Consider the following 16,941-nt stretch of genomic DNA (forward strand, 5'->3'; position numbering starts at 1 on the left):
CTTATTCATTAATAAAAAAATTCAATAAGACTCCCAACTCATTTGGTCATTTCAAAGAAGAAAACTGTGTCAAAATGTACAAATCTAGAAATTTTCATTCATTAAAAAATTGTGTGCTCTAAGATTGATCATATATAATACTCAGCAAAGTCCTTCAAGATAATCAATCTTAGGTCTTTGGATGTCAATGTGAGAGATTTGACTTAATAAGCTTGAAATAAACTCTATTAAGAATGACACAAACCTTATAACCTTTTCATTAATTAGCTCAAGTGTCACTCACAACACGCATCCTTTCTTATTGCTTCTTTTTAGGTTGCGTGTCAATATATTATTGAGTAGTTCAAATCATGTTCTCCTATTAGCCAAAGCCTCATGTAAATTCATAATCTCTCCTCACTAGTCACTAGAGCCTCACTCTTTAAATAGTACCGTAAATACTCCTTTACAATATTTAGGAAATTTCTTGACCCTCATTAGCATATTCATATTACATGGCTCTTGAGCTCTTAAAGCTCGCCTAATTTTCCTCTTTAGGAATCTCCTTTACTACCACTACTTGATGCAATGATGATCTTTTGATTGGAAGTTTGACTTCTCCTTGCCTGGGTATGTTCAATGTATGTTGTACATATCAATTTTGATCAATATTGTTTACCATTAATTGTTAAAAAAAAAAAAAAATGACGCCTCTCATTCGCATTCAAGAATCTACATGAAAAAATGAGTGTCATGACCAATTTAAAGAAAACGCAGAAATACAAACCCATTCCTGAAATTAAATCCCAATTTAGGCATGATTCTGCAAACCTAAAAAAGGGTGAAGTCCGGATTGCTCTCGGGTCATTGTGGCTCATTTGATTCATCTCCCTGCCCCCAAAAGAGTGATTGGGGCTGGATTCCTTAATAAAAATAAATAAATAAATTTGTTCACTTTAGGGGTGTTGTGTTTGGGAAGGGGGTTATGTTGAGAATTCCACTTGTGAGTTTGTCGCACATTGAAAAATTAAAGTTGATTATGGGTACTTATATATATGGTTGGGCCCAAGATCTAATAAGTTTAAACTTTTGAATTAAGTTGGTACTCACTCATGTGTATCAAGCCTACCCATGGGCTCCTCTGGTCCTAACAAGTGGTATCAGAGCCGACGATTCGTAACTTTGGGTGAGCAACATCTTAAAAAGTCGAAACGTGAAGTTAATTCTCCTGACATGTTAATAATTGGAGGACCAAGTGTGTGGTCGAGGCCAATAAAGATCATTTAGGCTGCGAATTGATTTGAATAGAGTAAAGATGTGAGAGGTAAGATTGGTTCGGAGGCACGCGGAATGCAATCCAATGCACGTAAGGCACCAGTGGTAAGACCTACTAGCAACTGTTTTACTTGTGAGTTTGTTCTACATTGAAAAATTAGAATGGATGATGAGTGTTTATTTACATAGTTAGGTTCAAGATTGAATAGGCTTAAACTTTTGGGTCAAGTATGTCATTCTTATTCATAAAAGGAAAAGAAAAGAAAAGAAAAGAAAATGCAGCAAGGCTCCCAACTCCCTTGGCCATTTCGGCATAATGTATGGATCTAGGGATATTTTTTAAGAAAAGTCAAAATCACATTTTAATTTCTTGCATTCAAAGGAAAGAGAAGAGAAAAGGACAAAAAGTGGACAACATTAACTGCACAATTCCATGTGGAGGCCTGATCCTGTGGCCCTTTTGGTTGCCCTAGAAAGACACAGCAGTTTCCTTTTTTGTGCAGGCTCATCTAAGAAAAGAGATCAGTCAAATCATTGTGTGCCCATGTAATAATTTTTTCAGGGTTAGAAATTAGAACTGAAGTGTCGGCAGAGTTAAGAAGATTTTCACTTTGTCAACTTTTTACTAAAACTCGAAATCATGAGTCATGCTGCCCATGAGCTTTGTCTGAATTTTGATGCAAACAATTACTAAAGAATTTGTGGATTTATCTTTTGGTAACCAAAAAAAAAAAAAAGGATTCATGATTAAATTTAGGGATCAATATTATATGATTGAACTTATTTTCTTGTAAACAATAGAAGGAAGAATTGTACGAGGATAGTTTTTGAGTTAAATCATATCTGATATTTAAATTAACTTTACTCTGTATTTTGAGAGATTTTAGATTTAAATTTTTATTAAATTTAGATAAAATGTAGTATAAATTTGTATTGAATTTTATTCTAATTCATACAAATTCAAATTCAAACTATGCTGCCCTTGTGAGTATGAATTACGAGTTTTGAACTTAAATTTAGATGAATTTAGGTAAAATTTAGTTTAATTTTGTGTTACACTTTATCTAAATCTATTCAAATTCAAATTTAAAATCCTCTTCCAAACATGAGATAAAGAATATTTGCAGACAGCAAAAATAAGGTGGCTTGAGCTCGGGTTTTAAACATATCCTTCGAAACGTATTAAATAATATTATATAATTTGTTATTAAAAGTGGGGTTCGAAGTGTTGGCAAAACTTATCAATGCATACAAAATATTGATGCGACATTACATTATTATACTGTTAGTTGAAATCGAAAAATAGAAGAAGAACAAAAAGAAAATAAAAAAAAAATGAAGAAAAAGGTGTAATTGTGAAGTTGTTAGATTCCTTTTTGTTCAAGAACTCTAATAAATTTACACATACATCTCATGTTTCTGCATCAGTTCGTTCATAGAGATACCTTTTAAAGTAAATGAGTAAAAAATGTTAACATTTATTTTATATTTAAAAAAATACATAATTATTGTTTGAATAACAAATTATTACTATATAAAATTAATAAATATAAGTCTTTAATGGTATAATTAAAAAAAATTAAAATGGGTCAAAGGAGGGTATGAGAGATGTGCAATGGTCAAAGGAGAGAGGTGTGAAATGGTCAAAGGAGTCAAACCATGATAGAGTACAAATTTGAGCCAATGTAATAATTTTTTCATTTTTCATTTTTTTTTCTTTAAGGGTTGGTGAGCTCCACCTACCTCTTTATTATTATTAATATTATTATTTAATTTTAAGATAGCAACTAGTAATGACTTCCCCATTACCACAAAAAATAAAAATAAAAATAAGCGTGTTATGATAATAAAAGGTAATTATTGTGTGACCTGCATTATTAAAAAATTAACAATAATTTATACTTATATGAGTATAAGTAATAACATAATATTTTATTATTAGTAAGGATATTAGATTAAGAACCATTGTTTTTAAATTTAAAAACATAATTTGTTGTCCCCATGGACATGACGCAATAGAAAGACATTAGCATGTAAAAAGAAACATTGAGATTCAATTTCAGGGAGATACACTCACGAAACTAGCGGTACCTATGAGAGCTTACTCTATGATCCAATAGGCATAATTTGTTCTCTGTATTTTGAAGAGATTCGTATCTATTTTCATTCTTGAAACATATTGTTTTATACAATTATTTTAAGTTTTATAAATTAAACCCTCAATAAATGTAATTTTATTAACATAACTTAAAAAAATTTTGTACATAAAAAATAATTTAAAAATCATGATAATATTTTATAATTTAAAAGGAAAATTATATTATAATAATAAAAATTAAAGCATGTGAGCACATTTATTTATGCATAATAATTTGTTAAAACTTAATTTTTTTGGCAAGATTTTCCTTATCATTTCATGTTTAAACAACTTAATTTAATAATTATTTCATGCAATGATAATTTATTTTGAGGATACCAAATTTAATTTAAATTTAAATTTATATAAATTTATACAAAATATAATATCAAATTAAATTAAAATTTTAAAAATTCAAATAAATTTAAATTCCACCTTGGAAGTGCGGCCTCCCCAAAGTCACCTACTTCCTTCGTCCTCCTTTCTCACCGACTCCGCGGAATCCCAGCCGTCGACTGCTGACCAATCACGATCCGACGGGCGGTATTCCCAGTAAGAGCCCAGCTGTACCTAGCTGGACCCCACCGCCAGGAACATCAAAGACTGTATAGAGATCCGGCTTACTTACCGCCCGACCGGCTTTCTATAAATAGAGCATCCGAAATTGGAGGCTGCACCTCGCCGAAGCACGACGCTCCACTGCCTTCCATCGTCGTAGACCTTCGTCCTAGGGTTTCTATCTTCCACAGGTACGCGCTTATGCTTGTGCTACGTCTCGAGTTTAAGTCTATTTTGTGCTGGATCTTTTGTTTTGTGCTTTGATTAGCTCGATCTGGTGGTTGGTTTGTCCTTCTCGTTTGATCCGTTCATTTTGGTTGGAGTTCCACGTATGCTGCAGATCTGAGCTTGTAGGGGGATTTTGTACTTCAAATGCTGGGTTTGGAGCTTTGTTTATTAGTGATTGGCTTGCGTTGTGAAGATTTTAGTAGATCTTGCAGCTGAGTTTGGTGTTGGAGGAATTCGTTATTGGAAATGTCTGTGGTGTTTTGGAATAAGTTTTTATGCTTGAAATCTTTGGCTTGGTTTGGTGTTCTCTTGTTCTGCGTAGATTTTTGGGCTTTCGTCTTGTAGGAGTTCGTAGTTGTAGATGGCTATTTTTTAGTTTTGTTTTTTTTTAAAGGATTGTTTTTAATTTCTTTCAGTTATTTTTGCATTTGGACTCAAGTGACGGAAGACGAGTACTTCGAATTTTTGTTCAGATTTCTAATTTTTTCCTCCTCCTGAGCCTATTCACTCTATTGTATTCCCGGTCGGTGTTAAAGCGGATTTATATTAGCCTTTGTTATCCCTAAAATACCGATTTCATAATTGCAGATACGATATTAACTGCAGCCATATGACTCTCTGACAGTTTGCAACTGTGCAGATCTCAATTCACGACAATTTAGGCATTTGTATTCTGTCTAATCTCTGTTGTGTCTGTTTTCTTTCATGTTTGCCAGCAAGAAAAGCATTTTTTTTTTCTTTATATTCTGATTTACTTTTCGACTGCTTGCTCCGAACATCTGGATCTTTATGTTCTCCAGTTTTTTATTTTTGCTCTTTTTGTGCCAGCGATCTTTCAATTTCAGGCCCGTTCTATTTTCTTGTATCACAAGATGACTCGTACTCCGTGTCAATTTGATTTCCGAAATCGTCATTGAGTGATCCGAAATAACTTTTTTGTACTATTGGTATGCTGGGAAGTGGGCCAGCTTTAGATTTCGTAGTACATGGGAAATGAATCGAATAATCAGTACTCTTTTTAAGACGCAGCTGTTTTATGGATTTTACTGAGCATTTAATTCCCCAAGTATCTACTAAGGAGTTAGTCTTCGCGCTTTTGTAATTCGTTCATTTGTTGTTTTAGTATTTTTGGTCTGGATGGTTCGTTCTGTCTCTGCTCCGTTAGTGTTCATTTGTTGAAGTATTTGTATGGAGAAAATTTAGGTGCTCTCTTGGACTGGGAAACATCTTTTTTAAAAAAAAAAAAAAAATTGTGAGGGGTTCTAAGTTATAAAAACTTTAGAACAGAAATTAGAAATTGGATACAACTGAAAATTAAAAGCAGATCAGGTTTAATATTTCTAAAACTAAAATAATTTAAGAAAATTTATTGAATAGTGCTCTTTGTTAAAAGGAATAATGTTTATGATCTTAAAAATATAGAAAATTATTAATTAGAAGTATTATAATCAAAATAAAATTTATTATAACTATTTTACTCAATTATTATAGTTTCTAATTTATTTCATAAGAACAATCTTACTGTACATTATAGTTGAAAAGTTGTAGAAATAGGTTTTAAATGACCACAAATTTTATGGGTATTTATTTTAATTATATTTGAAGCCCAAACTCCAAATTGGCATTTTATTTTTAATTTTAATAAAAAATATGTATGAAATTAATTATTTAATTAGCAAAAGTTGATTTTAGATATTAAAGGGTTTTTTAGTTGAAAGCATTGTTCTGTTTTAGTTTTCCAACAAATTAAAAAAATTTCAGCTTATTTGTTTTCGAGTTTTCCAAAACTGGGATGGTGAAGTTAGAAAATAAAGATAGAAAATAAAGAGTTTTTAAAATATGCAAAATATATTTTTATTTTTTGTAGATACAAAAAATGTCCATAATTGCATAAATTGGCGGAAAATGATTCATATAACCGATCCCACTTAGTGAGACTAAGGCTTGGTTTTGTTTGTTTGTTTGTTTGTTTGTAGATACAAAAAATCTTGTTTTTTTTTTAAATTTTTTTAAAATTATATATGTAATTATGTGGGTTCATAGGTTTTGGGGTTTAAGCTTGGATTTGTGTTGATTTATTTTTATTAGAAACTCAATATGTAATTCCTGCAAATTGAACTTAAAATTTAAATTTCATGCTCCTTGTGCAAAGTAAGAATTAGTAACCTAAAAAATAAATAAAATAATTAAATATTATGAAATTTAGTTTTAAATTTTTTTAAAAAATAGTTGAAAATTGGTACTAGAAAACTAACAACTTAAACAGAAATTTCTTTGTGATCTACTTTACTGCAAAGAAATGATATAATAAAGAATAGAAATGGTGTGGTAGTTTTGGGATTTTTTTTTTTTTTTAATGAAATTTTGAAAGGTTGGAAAATAAATTTAGAAATGGAAAATGATAATACTTTGCACGACTTGACAAGCTCCTGTTCCTTTTCTACTTTGGCTTCTTCAAAATTTCTTACTCGAATTTTGAGGTATTTGTTAGTGTGTACTTTTCCTCTCATTCATGAACTATTGAGCCAAGTATTTGTGGTTCTGGGATGCGTGTATTTTCCTAAGCTTGAAACATTGCATGTCAAGGCATTTATATGTGGGTTTTGTGTGTGTTTAGCTTGAAAGGATGGACACCTTCCTATTCACCTCTGAATCTGTCAACGAGGGCCACCCCGACAAGCTGTGTGACCAGATATCCGATGCAGTGCTTGATGCCTGCCTTGAGCAGGATCCAGATAGCAAAGTTGCCTGCGAGACCTGCACCAAAACCAACATGGTCATGGTTTTTGGCGAGATTACAACCAAAGCCACCGTAGACTACGAGAAGATTGTCCGGGACACCTGCCGGAACATTGGATTTGTGTCTGACAATGTTGGCCTTGACGCCGACCACTGCAAGGTCCTGGTCAACATTGAGCAGCAGAGTCCAGACATTGCCCAGGGCGTCCATGGCCACCTCACAAAACGCCCAGAGGAGATTGGTGCTGGTGATCAGGGCCACATGTTTGGCTATGCCACCGATGAAACCCCTGAGCTGATGCCCCTCAGCCATGTTCTGGCCACTAAGCTCGGTGCTCGCCTCACTGAGGTTCGGAAAAATGGGACCTGCCCGTGGTTACGACCTGATGGAAAAACCCAGGTGACGGTTGAGTACCGGAATGAACAGGGCGCGATGGTTCCTCTCCGGGTTCATACTGTTCTAATCTCTACCCAGCATGATGAGACTGTTACAAATGATGGAATTGCTGCTGACCTCAAAGAACACGTGATCAAGCCTGTGATCCCAGAGAAGTACCTTGATGAAAATACCATCTTCCACCTCAACCCCTCGGGCCGATTCGTGATCGGAGGACCTCATGGCGATGCAGGCCTCACCGGTCGGAAAATCATCATTGATACCTATGGTGGGTGGGGAGCTCACGGAGGTGGTGCATTCTCTGGGAAAGATCCCACCAAGGTCGACCGGAGCGGAGCATACATTGTTAGGCAGGCTGCGAAGAGTATCGTGGCCAATGGCCTAGCTCGCCGCTGCATTGTGCAGGTCTCATACGCCATTGGCGTGCCTGACCCCTTGTCAGTCTTTGTTGACACTTACGGAACTGGAAAGATTTCAGACAAGGAGATCCTTGAGATTGTGAAGGAGAATTTTGACTTCCGGCCTGGGATGATCTCCATTAATCTGGATCTGAAGAGGGGTGGCAATGGCAGGTTTTTGAAGACAGCTGCATATGGTCATTTCGGGAGGGATGATTCTGACTTCACCTGGGAGGTGGTGAAGCCTCTCAAGTGGGAGAAGCCCCAAAACTGAGTAACAGTTGTTCGGTCTCTTGATATTTTTCAAATCGCTTGGAGTCTCCCACCTGGTGCTTTTGTCAGTGTTGTTTCTGTTTTTATTTTATATTTTATTTTTTTCAACTACTCCCTTATATTTTGTTTTGTTAATTTTCGTAATGTGTTTGGACCCTAGGCTATACGAAGCAGGGGAGGGGGTTGCAAGGGAAGAATGGGTGACTTGCAGGGGAAGTGATGATTGTATTAATGCATTGCATTTGTTAACCGTAATATTCTGAATTAATAATAAATGACTACAATTCCTTTTTTTGTACAAGCCATTCCTCTTTGGGGACATTTTAATACAATTGAAAGTTGATTAAATTCTTCAGTTCTGCACTCCCCACACGGCCTATATCCGTATCTTGTGCTTTTCTCAGTCATCCTACACTTATGTTTTTTGGATCCAAAAATGGTTATACAAATTTAGTGGAGTGATTTAAAAAAAAAAAAAATAATTAAATTTATTAAAAATAAAAATAAAAATAATTAATATTTATTTTTATTAATAAAATATATTATTATTATTATTATTATTATTATTATATAAGTTATCTTCAATTCGGATACCAAAAAAGAAAAAAAAAAGAGAGAGTTGTAAGGAGGAAAGAAGCTGCGCAGAAGTAGCCCCCCCAATCTCACTCCTCGTTCTCTCTTCCTCTCTTCTCATTTCCTTGATGATTACTCGCTTGATCGAAAATCAGAAGATACCGTTGGACTCCATTCTCCGCTGCCGTCATTTTTACCTGAGCGGATTGATGGTAGAAGCGGGGTAGACGTATCTCCTAGGGTAAGGTTATTTTCTTTTTTTTTTTCTTCTTAATTTTTTACAAATTATAAACCCAATTGACGATCAAACACCACCACGAAAATTTAGGGATAATTCTCTACAAGTCTAGCGGAGCGGAATTCTCGTGTGGTCGTCGTAGGCAAAATCCCAAATTTGAGATAAGGGGGTTATTAAGAAACTTATTATCATTTAATTAGTATTAATTTAGAAATACTAGAATATTGAGCATCTGAGGTGGAAGTAGGATTTTTGAAATTTAGGGACCGAGTGAGCGCCGCATGTGTAATTTCGGGATCCGCAGACATAATTCAAAAAATTAAGTGGGGGTGTTAAATATTAGTTTAAATGTTAATTTGACGTATATGGAGTCTAGGGAACGTTAGATGAGTATTATTTTGGGAAAATGAGTTAATTAATCTGGTGAAAATGCAAATTTGCAGGATTGGAGTTTCGGGTGCCAATGGCGTAGGATTTGGGATTCTAACGAAATTCTCAATAAGTCAGGTAAGGGAAATAAATTATAATAATATTTTTAGAACTACTATTTGAATTAATATGTGAAAATGAACATATGATATTTTTTTTAGAAATTATTATGATATAAATATTAGATAAATTGTGTGGCATTTGAGTAATATTAAATTGTGATATTTTGGTGTATTAAATTGTGATATTGTGATATGTTATGAATATTAGATGAGAACTGTGTGGCATATGACATGTATTGAAAAATGTGAAATATAACATGTATTTAATTGTGATATTCTGTTAGGGATACTCAACAGAATGGACTAGTTGAAAGGATGAATAGGACTATTCTAGAAAGGATAAGATGCATGTTAGCCACTTCAGGTTTACCCAAGACCTTTTGGGCAGAGGCGGTGACCACTGCTGTATACCTTATTAATAGGTGTCCTTCCATAGCTCTAAATTTTAAAACCCCTCAAGAAATCTGGTCGGGTAAGCCTGCTAATTATCAGGGTTTAAAAGTTTTTGTGTGCGTAGCCTATGCCCACATTAAAACTGATAAATTAGAAATTAGAACTATTAAATGCATTTTTGTGGGATACTCAGAGGGGGTTAAAGGCTATAAGCTCTGGATTATAGAACCTGGAAAACAACAATGTATTATTAGCAGGGATGTAGTTTTTAATGAAACTAAAATGGGGGGAAAACCAGAAAATTCAGATGAAAGTGTTAGGCACTCTGATACTAGTGACCCACAGCTTAAGGTGGAGCAACCCTCCACTTTTCATAGCCATTTAGAAACAGATGCTGCTAATTTTGAGGAGCAAAACTCAGAACCAGAAACTTCTGAATTAAGTAAAACCTACTTTCTAGCACGGGATAGGGAGAAGAGGGTCATAAGACCTTCTTAAAGGTATGGGGAAGCTGATATGATAGCTTTTGCTCTTTTTGTTGCTGATACAGAAATTGAGGTGGAGCCTAGAACTTTTAGAGAGGCCATGGATAGTAAAGAGGTTGAAAAATGGATTCTTACAATGCAAGAAGAAATGGAGTCTCTAAACAAGAATGAGACATGGGTGATGGTACCTAGACCGGAAAAACAGAAACTCATAGGATCCGAGTGGATCTTTAAGAGGAAAGAGGGAATCCCTGGAGTTGAACCACCTAGGTATAAAGCTAGGTTAGTAGCTAAGAGATTTACACAAAGGGAAAGGGTAGACTATAATGAAATATTTTTCCCTGTTGTGAGGCATAGTTTAATTAGAATTCTATTATCCTTTTGTTGCTGTACATGACTTGCATTTGGAACAACTTAATGTTAAAACTGTTTTCTTGCATGGTATTTTAGAAGAAACAATTTATATGCAATCTCCCGAGGGCTTTGATACGGAAATGAATAAAAATCATGTATGTTTATTAAAGAAAATATTTATATAGGCTGAAATAATCACCTAAACAATGGTATAAACGATTTGATTCTTACACGATTCAAAATGATTTCTGTAGAAGCAATTATGATGACTGTGTTTATTTTAAATCATGTGATAAATGTCATATATATTTGCTATTATATGTTGATGACATGTTGGTTGCTTGTAAAGACATGGATATGTTAAATCAAGTTAAGTGCATGCTTAAATCTGAATTTGAAATGAAAGACTTAGGACTTGTTAAAAGGATACTTGGTATGGAAATAACTAAAGAAAGGAATAAAAAACTTCTTTACTTGTCTCAAAAGTCTTATATTTCAAAGGTGTTAAAATGATTTGGAATGAGTCATGTTAAATCTACTTCTATTTCTATTGCACAGCATGTTAAATTGTCTAGAAAACAATGTCCTGAAACTGAAAATGAGTCACCGTTTATGAATAGAATACCTTATGCTAGTATGATTGGCAGTGTAATGTATGCTATGGTATGTTCTAGACCTGATCTATCTTATACTGTAAGTCAAGTGAGTATATTTATGAGCAAACATGGAAAACCACATTGACATACTTTGAAACAAATTTTTCAATACTTGTCTGGAACAAAACAGTAAGGATTAATATTTGGTAAAAAGGATATGCATTGTGAAATAGGATTAAAAGGATATGTAGATTCTGACTATGCTAGAAATCTAGATACCAGGAAGTCTTTGTTTGATATGGTCTTTTCTTTTTTAGGTAGTGCTATTAGTTGAAAATCACACATGCAGTCGGTGGTAGCCTTGTCTACCACGGAGGCTGAATATATTGCCATAACTGAAGCTTTTAAGGAGGTTATATGGATAAAAAGGACTGTGCCTAGAGTTAGGAATGTATAGTGGAACTGTTATAATTTATTGTGACAATCAAAACACTATTCATTTGGCTAGGAATCATGTTTATCATGATAGGTCCAAACATATAGATGTCAGACTGTATTTTGTGAGAGATATTATTTCTAGTGGAGAAATAGAAGTGAGGAAAATTCCAACGGAGGATAATCCTTCGGATATGATGACTAAAGTAGTACCTAAATCCAACTTTGAATATTGTTTGAACTTGGTTAACCTTAGAAGTTTTTAGTGTTTGTTTTGTAGGAACTGCCATAGGAGATGCTAAGGAGGTGCAACGGTTACAAGCTTGCCAAGGTGGAGAATTGTTGGAGTGTCAAGTCTTGAAGAAATCCAGGCCGTCCGTTTAGTTGGAGAGATCCAATGGCTGCTGCATTTTTTTCTTTTACTTTTGTTTATTATGAGGGGGCATTGATGTAATTTGCCATCTTGTTAATTATAAATAAGTAAAATGAAAATAGGAGGGCTGGGGTGTTGAGGTTTTTTTCTGCGTCAGAACAGATTGAGAGAGACTGCTTCCTTTGGAGAACCGCGAGGAGGCTCCTTCACCCGAGCTTCAAAAGGGGTTCAGCGCAGCCGAGGATTCTACTTGTAGAACCGCGAGTGTCTTCACCAGCGCGAAGGAGACCCGCAATCGCGAGGAAGCCATCATCGCCGAGAGAGATCCTTCAGCCGTAGAGCACGGGAGAGGGAGACGGCAGGAGGTGGGTGCGGCGTTAGGTATCTCCAACCTCTAGTGGAGGTTCACGCAAGGGTAAAGCAAGGTAAGCACATATTTAGTTTCTTGGGAGGGTTTCTTTTAGGGAAATTAGGGAGAAGGATATGAAGAAGCCTAGGGTTCTTCGCAGGTTCGAAGAAGGGCTTTCTTGGGTCGTTCTTGGGCTGATTTCCAGAGGAGATTGGTAAGCCAAGAAAGGGTAAATCTGTGTATGTATATTATTTCCGCTGGATTTAATATAATATCTCCGAAAGTGAGTTTCTGCCATGGATGTAGGCCAATTTTTGGGTCGAACGACGTAAATGTGTTCTTGTGGAATGTTTACATTTTGCTGAATTTATTGTTGATTGGCTGAATATTGGTTTGGTGTATAAAATATTTTTCTTGTTCAGACTTAGCATACACGTACATATCAAAATAAACAGGTTTTCGTTTACGTGTGATTGTAGTTGATGCTTTGATTAAAATCTGAAAATAGAATTAACAGTCAGCTGAATTACACACAACAGAATTCATAATAAATATTTAATTTTTTTTTGTACGGGCCATTCTTGTTTCTCAGGCATCATGTGTTTATGGGTCCTTCTGTTTTTTTTTTTCTTTCAAAAGAGGAAAGTGGTTGCCCGAATGTTTCATTAACTAAGTTTTCATACTTTGAACTAATGAATGCTGCCGAATACAAGCTGGGATTGAATAAGTTTTGTTCATTAATACATCCGGAAGGTCTAGGTATGTATTGAATATGTTTTATTCATTGAAATAAGTTAGATGTAAAGTCTGACTTTTTGTATAAAGATTGTTGCAGGCTTTGGGTTCTTATGACCAAGCTTGCAATGGATCTCTTTTCTTTCTTGAACTCCATGCTTATGCAAAAAGGCTAGGAGTGGATGAGAGATGTGCAATGGTCGAAGGAGTCGAACCATGAACTCATAGTTATAGGCATGGGGCTCATAAATTTTATGCTATATTTTGATTAACCTCCATCTCAATTCTGCAGTGCCCACACAGGGCCTACGCCCATATCTTGTGCTTTTCTCAGACATCTGCCTACGCTAATATTTCATTAACTAAATTTTAATACTTCGAAGTAATTTATACTGCAGAATTTCAACTGGGATTTATTGAGTTTTATTCATTAATACATCCAGAAGGGCTACATATATATTGCATGCTCTTTCTTGATTGAACATATATATATATATATATAAAAGTTCATTAGTAGAAGTACTCTGTAGTAGTCTTGGGCTTGCTTTCCTGCCCTCCTGGCCTAGCTTGGATCCCATCGGCACTCATCATTCGTATTTGCATTTCTCAGTAGCTGCACCGACACAATGAATTAAACACAGGAGCGCACACAGACCCTAACGCAGTTCATGTAGGATTTACTACATGAACTGTGTAGAGTCGAAGAATGAGAGTTCTACTTGTAGATAATGCAACATTGTCCTTTCAACAATCATTCACATTCCTTAAATTTTGACTGGTTTTCAATCTCGAGCTGCTTATTTTAATCAAAATTTTCAACAAAAATTCCTCAAAATCTTAAAATTTGATTAATTGTTTAAAATTTTATGTTATTAAATAGAGAGAGAGAGAGAGAGAGAGAGAGAGAGAGAGAGAGAGAGAGAAACATAAACGAGAAAAATATATTAGTATAATAATCTGTTTGATTAAACTATATCGTTAAAAAAAGAAAACAATGCTTTGAATCGTGAATTAGACTTTCAGATATGAGTGATTATGACATAACTTTGCTCGATGATGGTGCGTCTAAAATACAGCGTGGCTAAGTTAGATGGTTAGATTTCAGGGCTAACAATTTTTCATTGACTAAAGCTCACTGAAATATGTAATAATCTTATCATAAACTATTGCAAGAAAAATTTTATGTGGGAAAATATTACTAGAGGAGCTCTCCAATCCTCACTTATATAGAGTTAAGTCAATAGATTGTTTGTAGTTAAAATTATTAATTTTAGAAAGTGAACTATTACCTTTATTTCCAATTTCTCATTCCTTGTATTCTATGTATCTTATCCCTAGGAATAGTTATTTCGATCCGCAAACCAAGCATAATCCGAATTTCTTTAAAATTTGCACAAAATTCGGGCCTACATCACAAAGATCATTCTCTCAAACACCACCAAAAAGGTCTCTCCAGCTGTAGAAAATTGTTTTTATTTTCCATTTTCAACTTTCTAATAATCAATAATAAAAAAAAAAAAAACCTTATTTCCTTTGTGTTCCAATATGTATATAGAATTTCTTTAAAAAAAATGAAAAAATATTTATCAAGTTTTCCATGCAAATGCCAACGAGAGGGAGCGAGAGAGAGAGAGAGAGAGAGAGAGAGAGAGAGAGAGAGAGAGAGAGAGAGAGAGAGAGTGAGTGCTCACAGGGATCTGTTTCAGTGATTTTGCCCACTTCTTTAGAGCAATAATCAGTATTAGAATCGTGGGACTTGTAGATTAGATTAAGAACGACAGATGCATGAGCTGGAATGGTGTTGGGTTCTTCGCATTTACCCCCCTTATTTATTATGGCGCACTCCGCTTCATGGGCATTGCAATATTCGTCTGTGAATTTTTGCAGTGCCTCTTTACTTGCATGGTCCTTTGCCACACACCAATTCTCTGCTTTCTAGACCAACAGACATTTGAAGAAAATGATGAATCACAATACTCACAGATGCCAATTTTTACTTCACTCATTGCTAAAATGATGAGTATGACATGAATCTACCGTGAGTGATCGAATCGATAACTAGGTTATAATAAACCTCAACATCATTACTATATAATTAACATAAAATATTCATACTGTTTAATGCATGTTATTACACGAGCACGTATTGACATCTATAAGTACTAACTCAACGTAGCCATAGAGCCTCACAAAATGGCCACGGCCTTTTCTTTACAAGTAGAAACTATTTTCAAGTCATGCTTAAATTCGGGCGATGGTAAATGAGGATAGTGGAAATTCCGACACGATGATGAATCAATTGCAAAATTTTTATTAGCCCTCTAAGATAATTATTTTTCATTAGATAAAGTGAGGTATATAAATCATACACACTAGCGCAGTGTCATGCAATGCACATGGTGTCACGCTTTTATTTTCAATGTTTTGAAAAAAGTTGAAATAGATTAAAAGAATTCATAAGATATATAATTATGTCAAGCTAATTGCAAAAGTTCTATTAGGCTAATGAGTAGCGTCATAAAACTAGAACATGATTTATTAAGTTGCTTGAATTGCTCGAGCTTATTTCGAATTTGAGTAAAATCAAGTTGAATGGCATAAGTCTGCTAAATTGTTAAGTTTGAAGCAGAGGGAAAAACTTGTATATCGTAAAATCAACTTGAGTTTTGTGCAGTAAGTGTTTAAGTTTGAAGCAAAGGGAAAAAAAACTAGTATATTTCCGTGTGTCGTGAAAAAGATATGAGGTAGATCGGGGTTACCATGTAATTCATGGACTACCCCCCTATAAAACAATATTAACTCATGAAAAGGTAAGAAGCCTCAAAGCCCTTTTTGAAAATATTTATGATCGAAATTCTTGGTTATTATGTTCCACTTTCGCCCCGCCTAAGGAACCTATGCCAATGACCATGTCAAGGCGATTGTTCAAGACTGTGACTATCTTGACATTTTTATTTATTTAATTAAGCTCTACACAAGATGCAGTTGTTGTACGTACGCCTTTCATATCTTCCTCTATGAAAGCAACAACCTCATCTTTCGAAGCTTGCTTTTTCCGATTTTGCTAGTCCGTTTGTGTGCCAAGAAGGTTTGTTTGGCACTATACCTCTTTCTTGCTCTCCCACTTCCTCTTCCACTAACGGGACTTCCAAATATCACAGCGATTTTGCCTATAATTTGTTCTCCTTTCTGGGAAAATCTGACTTTTGTTGATTACTTCGCTCTACTCTATAATTATTCTTTAATTTGAGTGACGGATTGAGCAGACTAGGAAGGAGGCTGGGGCGAAGATCAACACATGTAACTATATTATCGTGGGTATATACAAAAATTTCCATTTGATTATGCCATAGAGGTGCTTAAATGACATATAAAACATAAAGCAAAACAAAATAGTCACAATCAACTCTATTAGTATATAGTCCAAACATATGAACTTAACTAACACACATCCATGCATAAAAATTTACCTCGTGCGGGGGGGGAGCCTTCCCCTTTTCCTTTTCCTTTTCGCCATATCCTAAGTGAAGCATCAAGCAGAGAAGCAATGTGAAGAAAAACATATTCACTCCCTTTGCCATTACCACTCTTTCCTTAATTCACTCAATGCTTTGGTTTTGTGATGTTGACTGCCATCAAATAACCACTGCCCTTTTATAATGGTCTATTATTACTGTTGTATTGCTGCTTAGTAAAAAAAAAATGTGCATGTGCATCACAAAGTTAATGTTTTGTTGGGTAATTTTTTCTTTTAAGTAAAAAACATCCTTAGAGATATGCCTTTATGCTAGTGTAATATTTTAATCGTGTACTTTGCATGTGAAAGCCGTTATAAAATATTAGCTATTGAGATAGCTTACCTTGAAGTAGATAACTAAATATGTAATTTATTCTATTAAAGTTTTATTCTCAAAGGGTGGATGTGAGCTGTAAAG

General features: G+C 34.6%; 1 protein-coding gene across 1 annotated transcript; it reads left to right on the forward strand.

Moving 5' to 3' along the window:
• The first annotated feature begins 3,835 nt into the window (after positions 1–3,835).
• LOC131154395 (S-adenosylmethionine synthase 1-like) lies at positions 3,836–8,285 on the forward strand. The gene is made up of 2 exons (XM_058107129.1): positions 3,836–4,140; positions 6,795–8,285. The coding sequence occupies exon 2, from the start codon at positions 6,804–6,806 to the stop codon at positions 7,983–7,985; it is 1,182 nt and encodes a 393-aa protein (XP_057963112.1). The 5' UTR covers positions 3,836–4,140; positions 6,795–6,803; the 3' UTR covers positions 7,986–8,285.
• Positions 8,286–16,941: the final 8,656 nt, after the last annotated feature.

This window comes from Malania oleifera, chromosome 4 (genome assembly GCF_029873635.1).
Source record: "Malania oleifera isolate guangnan ecotype guangnan chromosome 4, ASM2987363v1, whole genome shotgun sequence".
NCBI classification, from domain to species: Eukaryota; Viridiplantae; Streptophyta; class Magnoliopsida; order Santalales; family Ximeniaceae; genus Malania; species Malania oleifera.